Source organism: Girardinichthys multiradiatus, chromosome 5 (genome assembly GCF_021462225.1).
Source record: "Girardinichthys multiradiatus isolate DD_20200921_A chromosome 5, DD_fGirMul_XY1, whole genome shotgun sequence".
Classification (NCBI taxonomy): Eukaryota; Metazoa; Chordata; class Actinopteri; order Cyprinodontiformes; family Goodeidae; genus Girardinichthys; species Girardinichthys multiradiatus.
In genome coordinates, this window is record NC_061798.1 from 50,436,724 (window position 1) to 50,449,185 (window position 12,462).

Sequence of the window (12,462 nt, forward strand, 5' to 3'; positions counted from 1 at the left end):
GCCCGGCCGTGTATATTGACCCTGTGGAGCTCCCGACGGACAGTTCTGGTGGAAACAGGAGAGTTGAGGTGCACATTTAATTCTGCCGTGATTTGGGCAGCCGTGGTTTTATGTTTTTTGGATACAATCTGGGTTAGCACCCGAACATCCCTTTCAGACAGCTTCCTCTTGCGTCCACAGTTAATCCTGTTGGATGTAGTTCGTCCTTCTTGGTGGTATGCTGACATTACCATGGATACCATGGCTCTTGATACATCACAAAGACTTGCTGTTTTGGTCACAGATGCGCCAGCAATACGTGCACCAACAATTTGTCCTCTTTTGAACTCTGGTATGTCACCCATAATGTTGTGTGCATTTCAATATTTTGAACAAAACTGTGCTCTTACCCTGCAAATTGAACCTTCACACTCTGCTCTTACTGGTGCAATGTGCAATCAATGAAGACTGGTTACCAGGCTGGTCCAATTTAGCCTTGAAACCTCCCACACTAAAATGACAGGCGTTTCAGTTTCATTGCCCAACCCCTGTATATGTGTGTGTATATATATATTTATATATATATATATATATATATATATATATATATATATATATATATATATATATATATATTTATATGTATTTCAATTGTTAAAGAACTGCCATGTATGAAACAATGATAAACCATTTTCTGATGCATAACTTTTCATCTTCAGTTTCCGTCTTTTCTTTTGAACAAAGACGTTTTTGTTCTCTGCATTGTGAAGTTTTGATTTCATTTAAATAAAAAAATTGACAGTTCGGCTGTTTTCGCGGTTTTTATATAAAAGTCTGTAGATGGTAAGGGATTTATTGTTCTGTCCTAACGCAAGCAGCAGTTTTTTTATGTCTGTGCACCACCTGTGTAAAATCTCCCAGTCCGTTAAATCGAACGCACCGATCTCCTTGGCAACCGCTCTGTTTATGAGGTAAACGTGCATTCAATTCAATTCAAAGATACTTCATTGATCCCCGAGGGGAAATTAGAATTCCAGTACAACCCATCCAAAAGTAGAGGGAAAAAATCATATTTCACACTTTATCCTTAGCAGGATACAGTTTGAGATTGCAAAAAACCTCAGCAGGGGGGGACGGGTCACCGAGGCTTTGCTGCCCACTCACAGGCGCTGCATGCGCTCTCGTGTAGTATGTGAAATCTCTGGTTATAAGCGGTGTTTCCAGGCTGCACTGTGTTGTAATTCAGTAAAATAACATGAACCACAACTAGTTACTCTCCCTTTGCTTTTAACTGGGGTATTTAGCAGCGAGCAGACCGACATTGAATGTAGCGGTGCTCGTTTTAAAGGCTGGCCGTTCACAAAAGCCTCGAGCTCCGAGGAGAGAAAAGCAAAGTAAGAGCATTGAGGCTCCAGCATTGCAGAAAAGTTCAGAAACAATGTGGAATGAGGGGGAAAATATGTATAAACACATTAAGTCGTGTTTTAGACTGACTATTGGTAGCGGATCTTCTTTGTGTGCTCGTGAATTTTTGCTGCCGTAACTGGTTCTGGATGATGGCTTCATAGCAGACAGCCGTTCTTCCCTCTTCCCGGTACTGTGTACCGGCGCAGAATATTTTATTGGTACACAGTACCGGACCGTACCGGCTCACTTTCACCCTTGCCTGTAGGTACAAGCAATCTCACTTTCTCTTTGTTTTAGATAAAATAAATTTTACCAGATTTAGAACTTCTTTTGCAGATTTCCTGAATAGCAGGGCCAAACATCGTCAAGTCTTCACAGACAGGAATCAAAAGGCGCTAATGTCTAACTTCTGTAACATCCCCACTGAGAAATCCTTTACGTTTCTTCATCTACAGTGCTTTGCAAACTTCATACCACAGCATATCAACATTTTGGTGTGTTACAAACACAAACATTAGTCTGTTATTGTGACTTTATGTGACAGACCAACACATGTTGTTTAATTGTGAAGTGGATGGAAATTTATAAATTTTTAAAACTTAATGCGAATAAAATTCTAAAAGCTGTAGTGCAACTGACCGCCTTCAGACATCACCTAATTAGTAAATCGATTGAACCCATAGAGATTGCAATCTTAACTGGCCAATAAGCCATCCACCTGAACCTACAGGCTGAGCATCAAGAGCATTTATCAGGGAAGCAGCCAAGATGCTTGTCGTATCTCTGGAGGATCTGCAGAGATCCACAGCTCAGGTGGGAGAATCTGTTAACAGGACAACTATTAGTTGTACACTCCAGCAATTGTACTTTTAGAGAACATGAGCAAGAAGAAACCCATAGGGAGTTGAGTTTTCAGTTTGCAACAAGCCATGCTGGAGACATAAGCCCCTTTTCCATTGCTTGTGGAAAGCCCCAGGCTTCTGAAAGCCCAAGTCACATTTCGATACAATTTACCCGGGTAATTTCACTTTCCCGGGGCATTACTTTCACGGGTAAATTGTCCTACTCTGGAGAAGGTCTTTTCAGCTTTCCCCGGATTTGTTAAAGGGGCGGAGCTGTGAGCAGCGGGCTTGGCACCAGCAGCTTCAGTAGTGCTGGTGGTTACTATACAAATTAATATTTTTAACATCATTAATTTGTCACAAAAAGTAGTTTTAAGATGTAGACCTAAAATAATGATTAAAACTTTTCCTGCTTATGGAGCCAGAGCAACTTAAGGAATATTGGAAGGCATAAATCAACTGAATAACTCTAAAGCTGCTCAAAATCTATTATTTAATAGTTGACACAAAAAATGATTTAATAGCTTTTAAACAGAGTAAAGGAGTAATGCCATCTGCTAGAATGAATGTGTATTGCAGTTTTTGTACACAACCTCCTCATATGTCATTAGGCAGATTTAAATAAATGGTCATTGGCAATGGAAAAAGAACACAGGAGATTTCCTGGGATTTCTATTACCCGGGTAAAACAAATTCTGGGGCTATTGGTGGAAAATAGGCTATAGTGAATATGTGGAAGAAGGTGTTCTGGTCAAATGAGACCAAAATGTAACATTTTGGCCAATACACAAAAGTCACATCACCATGAACATATGATCCCCACCATGAAAGATAGAGGTGGCAGTCTCATGCTTTGAGGATGTTTTTTATTAGCAGTGACAGAGAAGCTGATCAGAGCTGATGAGTGGATAAGAAGATCTAAATTCAGCACAATACTGGAAGTGAACCTCTTAGGAGCTGCAGAAGACTTGAGACTGGAGTTCATCATCCAGCAGGACAAAGTGACCTAGTCAAAGCCCAAACCAATATCCTGCCAAGAATCTCTGGCAAACTTGAAAATTGATGTTCACATAAGCCTTTCAACTAATCTGACTAAGTTTGAGCTAATTTGCAAAGAGGAACCTGCAAAACATTTTGTCTGTCAATGCATAAAGCTGGAAGAGTCATGGTGTTGATCTATCAAATAAATCAGAAAAAAGTATTGAACATTATGGTTGTAATGTGACAACAAATAGGAAAGTTCAAAGGGATGAAAGCTTTTGCAAGGCACTGTAAATTGAAATCAAAAACAGCTTTGCTTGGATCTAAATTTCATCTTAAATTAAAAAACAGGAAAACCAGATCCTGCAGAATTTCCTCAGAAGCTGTGAAAAGCATCAATCAGGCATTTCCATGTCTGGTTCAAACCAACCGTTCAGCCCTGGAGCTTCTGCGCTCCAGTTCTCCTGCTCCTGCAGCATCTTATAATGAGCCAAGATGAAGATGGGTGCTTCACTACAGTGGGTCAGAACATTAACCTAAATGTGTCACCAACCTTAGCGGGCCTTGAGCTCGACAGGCCACATTAAGTATTCAAGAAATCACTCTGCTCTTATTCTGCCCACTGGAACGCCCCTAATGCCTTGTGTCCCCAAAAAGCTCCCTTCCATCTCCTCCATCTGTATCTTTTCTCCAGCTGCCATGGTCTTTGAATTATCCTAAAGCAGCTGTATCTCATTCCAGGTCCTGCTTTCAATGAGAACCTCGATAAGCTCCACTTGGCCTCCTGCAGTCATTCCAGGCTGCGGCTGAGGATCTGATGGCCTTTGTGCGTCCCAACAAATGTCTTCTTTAGTTCCTGAAAGCTCTGCTGATAACTGGGGTGGCTTGTTGTGGGAAGGTGCCATCAGGGGGTAAAATAGTTCTGAAGCACACAGCTTTACAAACTGGCAGGTATCACAAATATTAGCAGAGGCAATAAATGAAGGTTCAAATTAATCTTGAAAACTGAAGGTTGTTATAGGGAAATTAAAACCTGAAATAAAAGCAGAATATTTCAGTAGAAAACCTGCTTTGTGCCATAAATCAGCTTTTTGAGGACAATAGATCAAAAGCTTTGAAATAGCTTACTCGTATTATATAACAGCTTCTTTTTTTAGTACATTTGTTAATAAAATACACAAAGTTCTAACATAGACATTCAGGATTTACAAAATACATGTAATTTATGTCATAAAAGTATTTTTATATGAATAAATATTACACTGTTTGCTGTTTGCATCATAAAACAGCCAACAGATCCGGGATGTGTGAGAAAATCCAAAATCTTTCAGCGTGACATGTCGTTTCCTCTGACTCGTTCATGCTGGCCGTCCTCCTCGAAACTGAAGTCTGAAAATGTTTCTTTAAAAAGACAAAGCTGAAGGAGAAATGGAAAAAAAACCTGTACAGTTACTTCTGCTTTCAGCAGAGCACAGTATGTGTCAGCCGGCTCCAACATGCACAGGTATAAAGCTCCAAACCATTGTGTTGCAAATGGAAAAACAAAAATAAATCCTTGATCCATGATGGAAACTGAAGTTTTGATGAAGTTCAGAGTTCAGACGATATATGTGGGGTGTTCTGTGGAGAATTTCACATGTACATGTGGTTTCTTACATCCTGAGGAGAGACCAGACCAAGACAAGCAAGGATCAAAAGCTGCTTTTAGTAGGAATCTAACAAAATTAAAACATATGGTTAAAAAATCCTGAAAACCAACATCATACACAATCATATTCAACAAATTTGTATATGCATTCTGATGACCCTCGTTTGTCATTTGAAAAGTACCTTTAGAAAATAACCTCAGCAGGTATTAAACATACTTTTCATTAAGCCCATATTTTTCCGCAGTAAAACATTTTGTATTGGTCTGATGAAATATTCTCATCTTAAAAGTCGAGTTTTATTGGCTGTAAACAGAAAAATATTATAACTTAAAGCCTTGAAAACATCAATCCGTGTGAAATTAATCTATATAATGCGATTCACTTATTAAGCTGAAATAAATTCACTTTTCAATAATATTCTACCTAACTGAATATGACTCTATAACACAGTGCTATGAGTTTATCTGAGCAGGGTTGTGCTGCTTTGAACACTAAAATAGTTTTGGACCATTCAGTAATCAGATATTCCCACATTACCAAAGTTCTGTTTTACTACCTTCTTCAAACTGATATGTTTCATACTGTAAGATTAGTGGGCCTTCAGGCAATTTAGGAAAGCCCAGATGATGATGTCACAGCTTTGTAAACTTCTGGAAGATTAATTCACAACATCTGAGCTAAACAGAGGCACATCCGTTGATATACTAAGGCAGGGGTCCCCAAAACCCCAGACTCCTGTCCAAATGCAGACCCAGAGAGTGTTTTGCTCGGACCACAAAAGAGTTTCTCATTTACTATATAGATATAGAGGTATTCCTACTGGCTGCCGCATCTAATGTGACCAGGCGTGATGGGCAACTATGTGGGTCAGCGACATTCTGATCAACACTCCAAGCCAGCTGGTGTTTAGTTGGGGACCCCTGCTTTAAGGCATCACCTAAAATAGATGCTTCCTTGTGTGACATCATGAAATAAAATCAATAGAAATCATGTTAAAAATGAGGAAGAGAACTGTGGACCTCCAAAAGCCTGGTTCATTCTTGGGTGTTATTACCAGACACCTGAAGCCCTCACGCATAGCTGTTCAAACAAGTAGATGCAAGCATAAAAAGCTTGGGAATGTCCAGACATCATACCTTTCAGAAAGGAGACAGGTTCAGAGATGAACGGATTTTGCTGTGAAATGTGGCCCAGAACAAAAACAAAATACTTCGTCGAGATGCTGGTGCCATTTTCCACAGGGAAACAAGTCTGGTACCAGCATGAGCTTAAAGGTCTCTCAGAGAGGTAAAGCCATTACTCAACAAACAACAAGCCAGATTACGATTTGCACATGTAGTGAGCGACAAAGTTTGGAGCCACGTCCTGTGGTCTCATGAAGCTACTATTAAGTCTTTGAGTATAATAACCATTGTTGTTTGGAGAAACTTGGTTATGATTTTAACCGAGTGACATGCTCCTCCATTGTGTTGGAAAATCCATAGATCATCATAAGATTGTTGAACAATTGTTGAAAATTGCTCTGGAGGGACATTATAACTCCACTCTGTCCATGTCCAGTTCTGCCTATGGGAGGAAGCCCACTTTCTTTGAGAAGAAGCAACCCCACACATAAATTGCATCAGGATGCACCACTGTTGGCTCCAGATAGGATTCATTGTGCGCTCATCTTTGTTTTAAATGTCCCAAACAATCAGAGGGAGGATTCATCAGAGAAGTGAACATTGCACCAGTCTTCTGCTGTCTGTCTTTGTACTTCCTCTAAAGCTTCAATTTGTCTTGGATATTTTTCTTCTGTGATGCCCTTCTTGTCACAAAGCTGTTGTCCACAAGTCTTCGTGTCAGTGTACACGTACATGCGCTTAAACCCACCTGCTGCCAGCATGGCCAAGCTCTGCACTGGTGGCACTCCAGTTCTGTAGCTTACTGGACGAGCTCTGCACTTGGGGCATCAAACTCCCTCAGATATGGTCCTGGATCTTCCTGAACTCTCTCAGATGTCCTCAAGCTTCTTCTCTCTAACTAGAAGTTCTAGATGATCCTGAAAACTGCTCTTTGAGCTGCCATTTTCTCAGCAGCAGTTTCCTGGATTGTAAGACATTTTGATCCGACTTTGGAGGTAACCATTGCCAACACATGAACACAATGATGTCAGCACTTCTGCCCCTCCTTTATACCAGTCGGTCTGCTGATTAGATTGAAAGACTGATTTCAGTCTTTACAGCTTTGCCGATAGTGATGATATAATGTGAAGTTAACTGATTTTGGGCCAAGATACAGTGAAAAGTGTTTTTTTCTTTATTTCGATAAAATATGTGTCTGATAACTCTGCACGGCCATCTAAGAAACATGAACTTTCAACAGTAAAATTGAACACAAAAAACAGACCATTTTACGGGTCTGCCAGAACTCTTGCTCATGACTGTAACGGACAGATAGAAGAATATCATCTCAGGAAGAATTGATGGATGATAAATGAGAACAAACTTGGAAAGATGAGGCATCAAATTTTAAACTACTCATAATATGGTCCTCAAAACACCAGAACCATTAAAGTTCTGCAGGGAACTTGTGAATCAACTGCAGATCAACTTGCTGAAACTGTACAGAGGAGGACAGTGTGAAGGCTGTATTAATAATTATTGTAACTATGGAATAACAGTAGGGCTGCAGCATAACTCAAATATTATAAGAAAAGCCAAAATAAAAAATTTAAAGGCAAATTATCAAATGATTAACAAGAAATAAAACTAAATAAAATACAATTACTTAATTATTGAATATATAATTAAAGGATAAAAGTCCAAAAAATTAAGAAATTGAACTTTACATTTAAACATTGAAATAAATAAATAAATGAATAATAATTTACTTCAAAAAATTATGTTTAGTGTTTTCTCATTTGGCAATTTTCCTAGTTAACAGTATTTAATTTCTTTAGGAATTATCCAAGTGTGCAAGAGATTTTTTGGCACTTTCCTAATTCTATATTTATGTGTGCATGTGAGGTTCAGAACCTAAAGACATTTTTGTCATCCCTCACACCTGACGCCAGGATGTTAACCTGTTTGTAGTGTGGAAAGGATAGGACAGTGTGTTAACCGTACCACTAAGAGCCCACTGCACTGTATCTGTTTAGTTCTCCTGTAGTCTGGACCATTTTACTGAGAAACAACAGAAAGCACAGTATGAGGGTCATGAAACAACAACAGAATGGCAGAATGGTGTGAAACAGACAGTGGAGGGTATACAATGAGATGGGAGGTACAGAAAAGACCAATGGCATCTTACCAATGGGCCGCAAGTTACACTCGGTGTCCAGAATCTCCAGAGAAGGCACCAAGTCCTGCTGTGAGCTGGGCGTGGCCTCCGAGGGATTGGCTGGACTCATCATTTCTGGTTCTTTGTCGTTCTGCATCTGCGCATAGACGTTGAGGCCTGGGATCTTCCTTGAGGAAAGATTTACAGTGAGGCTAACAGGTAGAGGGAGAAGCCTAGACTACAAAATGAGGGCAGAGGAACCCCCGGATAGAGTATGATGGATTGGATTATTTTTAGCCTTTAACTGAATGTTTTTCTCCATGTCAACAAACATTTGGATGTAATTCAACAGATATGAAAAGACTGAACTGTTAAGGCTAATAAATGTTTCATTCTGCCTCTGCTCGTCTATAAATCTTCATGACCCTTCACATGATTTTCCCTCAGAACTCTATCTTAGCAAGGCAACACGATTTAACATTTCAGAAAGGTCAGCTGCCTCCATTTAAAATCCCTAATATTGATAGCAGCTGAAAGCTGACTGACATTTCTTTTTGTGAAGGATGACCTGATAAGAGTTTATCTAGGATCCGTCAGATGTTCGAGGGAAAGGCGTTTTTTGACAGGCAGCTCTCAAACCTTTGTTTTATAAGCTGTCAGAGAGCTTCAGGAAAGCTTTACCTCTTAAATTTGTAGATGACAAACACAGCTAAACCCACAACCACAACTGAGAGCAGCATTAGCATGGCAGAGCCACTGTGGTTTTCGCTGGTGTCCACCAGGGGCGCTGCAGAGACAGGGAGACAAGCACCACATGGAGTAAACAACACAACAAAGTTATACGACCTGTATTTGCAGCCTGCTGACTCATGCAATGAGCAGTGAACAGAAATGAGACCCATGTGATGAATCTGTTTAATATATGGACTTCTCTTACTCTTTAGCTTAAAAGCCCCTTTAGGACAGTAGCAGCATCCCCAAAAGGAAGAGGCACACATACGTCTCTGAATGTCTCTGTGTAGCTACATGGTGGGAGCCAATCAGACAAAGGGGTGGAGTTATTAGTCGAGAAGGGGTGGGGCAATAAAAATATGAAATATAAACCTGACTGCCCACTGAGCCTGCATGTTTTAAAAAGGCCACATGCTTTATGTTTGTGCTGAAGGTACACCTGAGCTAACAGACACCTGTGTGCTGGCTTACCTGCCGACAGGTGAGCTGCATACACGGTGACTTGGACTCCTGGCCGCAACGTGAACTGGACAAGGTTTTGATTCAAGGCATTTAGCAGAAGCTCAGAGAGCTGTTGAGACAGAAAAGTACATATTTGTATCTGGAATCGTTTAACATCTCTGTCACAAAAAAATTGGACCATTTCAGTGACATCACATTTATTCAGACCAAAGTCATGGTGCAGTGAAACAGAGGTTTATTAGAGAAGATTAAAGAACAACCAGCATCATGAAGACCAAGGGACTGAGCAGACTGGCCAAGGAGAAAGTTGTGGAGAGGTTTAAAGCCGGGTTGGGTTCTAAAACAACATCCCAAGTCTTGAACATTTCACAGAACTCTGATCAATCCATCATGTAAACATGAGGAGAAGATGGAACAACAGCAGACCAACCAAGACATGGACATCCCCTAAACTGACAGAAAAGAGGGGCAGCAGAAATCCACAGCCCAGGCCTTTATGGAAGAGCAGCAAGAAGGAAGCCATTAGTGAAATGAAGCCATAAAAAGTCCTGTTTGCAGTTTGCTACAGGCCATGGACAGAAGATAGCGTGTGGAAGAAGGCGCTCTGCTCAGATGAGACCAAATTCTAATATGTTTGGTCTACATGAAAAACACCATGTGGCAGAAAACTAACACTGCACCCTGAACACACCATCCTCGCAGAAAAAGACTGTGATAACAGCATCGTGCTGTAGGGAGGCTTTTTTCCAGCCGGACTATGAGCTTCCACGTACAGCAAGAGCTACAATCGAACCAATCTGGTTCAGATCAAACCATATTAATGTGTTAGAACAGCCCAATCAACGATCAGACCCAAATTCAAGTGAGAATATCCTGCAAGACTTGAAAACTACTACTATGTCTATAGATATTCTCCATCCAACCTGACTGAGCCTACGCTTATTAGAGAGTAGAATGGTCAAAATGTTAAGTTTTTAAAGATCCAAAGCTGGTAGAGGCATAACCCAAAAGACCTGCAACTGTAACTGCTTTGTGTTGCTCTATCACATAAAATCCTGATAAAATATGTAGAGGTTTGTGGTAATTATGTAAGAAGATTGGAAATAGTTCAAGGTGTATGAGGTTGATGAGGCTTTGCATGGCTCAAAAAACTAATTTACACATAGAAGATCCCTAAAGTCTTCTGCCAGGCTCTAGCGTAGAACTGACTAACCCAATGAGACAGCTCACCCAAATCCAAATTACAATTAAGTTAGCTGCACCATAGCATTTGATTATTAGTCTGTAGCTCCGCACTTGAGTCCATTAGGCTGTAACAATCCACCGACAACTGAGTAGATAAGAAATTTAGGTATTTCTCCACAGACATATGATGAAATTGTTTGTGTCCCTTCAATACCTGAGATATAAATTGTACAGTTTTAGATAAAAGCAAATACCCTCACATAGCATCTTCTCTAAAACAAGCATTTATATTGTTTTTGCCTGTTCTCCACTCGACCACAGTGGTAGATGGATGGATATTCACACATTTCACTTCAAGTGGTGAGGCAGGGTTCTATCGAAATGGCATTTAAAGTGTGATCTTAAGGTTCTTTGTAACCAACAGCATGTTGCTAAGAGACAACGTGTCCCCATTTATTTAGATGAGTCTATGTAAAATGATACCATTGAAAGTGATGTGGGCTACACTGCTAATTTGCGAACATTTTGGATAAAACCTGGTCTAATTCGGAGAGACGGCATCGATCCCACATTGAAAAGGAACTGCACTTCTTTCTAGGAATCTGGACGAATTTCTTAGTTCTCTAAAACTCTGACAACCCAGGGTTCAGACCAGGAAGCAAGGTCATAACCTAACACTCCTCTCTGCAGCGTCTGTACTGCTACCCACCCAAATAGATTAAATATGAATCTAAAAGGAGAAAACCATAAAACTTGTTGAAAAAAATACAACTCTGACTAAACAGAAAAATAAAAAAATAATGTGGGTTATTGAATGTAAGATCTCTCTCTTCAAAAACTTACATACCTCAAAATACTGGGTAAGGATGAGGAGTAGCAACCATCTGTCAGTCCAATAATTGATTAGTCCCAGACCAATTAAAAGCTACAATTCTTTTTAATGTATAACCCTTAGTTTTCCTCATCCCTGTCCTGTCCAGGACATTTTTTAGATCAGTTCTCAGACTTCTTACCTCATTTAGTGTTAAATGCAAATAAGGTAGCGTGGGATTTTAACATTTAAGAAAACACTCAAAGTGAAAGCCTAAATATTGTTTTAATGTTATCTTAGACTAATTTGCCTTCTCTCAAAACATCAACAAACCTACCTACCTTTCTCTTCCTACTCTGGACCTTGTACTGACATAAGACATTGAATGTAAAGAAATAACAGTATATTTCTCATAAACCTGTCCTATCGGACTATTTTTGTTCTTATAGTAGATCATTATGACACAATTCTGTAACAACTTTTAAAGAATCTGTTCCATTTTTAATTTCTTCATTATCACAGAAAAACACAGTGGAGGGCAATAAGTTTGTTTCTGTCCCTTCACAAATTGATTATTTTGTTCATAGTGTTTCTTCATCATTGCGTGATGCATTAGACAATGCAGCCCCCTTGAAAAAGAAGGTAATTATTCATAGGAGACTGGCTCCCTGGTTTAATTCAGAGCTGCATACTTTAAAGCACAATGTTAGAAAATTGGAGAGAAAATGGCGCTCTACACATCTAGAGGATTCCTACTTAATCTGGAAAAATAGCCTACTGTTGTATAAAAAGACACTTCACCAAGCTAGAACAGCTTATTTCTCATCATTAATAGAAGAGAACAAGAATAATCCAAGTTTTCTCTTTAGTACAGTTGCTAAACTTACACAGAGTCATAGCTCTGTTGAGCCATCCATTCCCTTAGCTCTTAGCAGTCATAACTTTATGGGATTCTTCTTAAATGAAATTGATTCTATTAAAAAGAAAATCTTTGACATACTCCCGAAGATGATTACTTTATCCTCAGCAAGTCAGACAACATTGGAAGTAACTGTAGAACCTGATTTGTGTTTGGACTGTTCTGATCCTGTGGAGCTTCCTGAGTTATCAGAAATATTAGCTTCATCTAAACCTTCAACTTATATGTTAGATC

At 39.6% G+C, this 12,462-nt stretch overlaps 1 protein-coding gene across 7 annotated transcripts in view; it reads right to left on the reverse strand.

Moving 5' to 3' along the window:
* Positions 1-1,059: 1,059 nt before the first annotated feature.
* The window catches only part of LOC124869076 (VPS10 domain-containing receptor SorCS1), a 261,180-nt gene continuing 249,777 nt past the window's right edge, over positions 1,060-12,462 (reverse strand). For 2 of the 7 annotated variants that reach the window (XM_047366801.1, XM_047366800.1), the window contains exons 24-27: positions 9,323-9,422; positions 8,801-8,906; positions 8,150-8,307; positions 1,060-4,868 (exon numbers count right to left, since the gene is read on the reverse strand). In XM_047366801.1, the coding sequence (XP_047222757.1) occupies positions 4,807-4,868; positions 8,150-8,307; positions 8,801-8,906; positions 9,323-9,422 (426 nt within the window). In that variant the 3' untranslated portion in view covers positions 1,060-4,806. Of the gene's footprint in view, positions 4,869-7,965; positions 8,023-8,149; positions 8,308-8,800; positions 8,907-9,056; positions 9,142-9,322; positions 9,423-12,462 lie in introns of those variants that run through there. The other 5 variants (XM_047366802.1, XR_007038474.1, XR_007038475.1 and 2 more) reach the window with 5 other exon arrangements.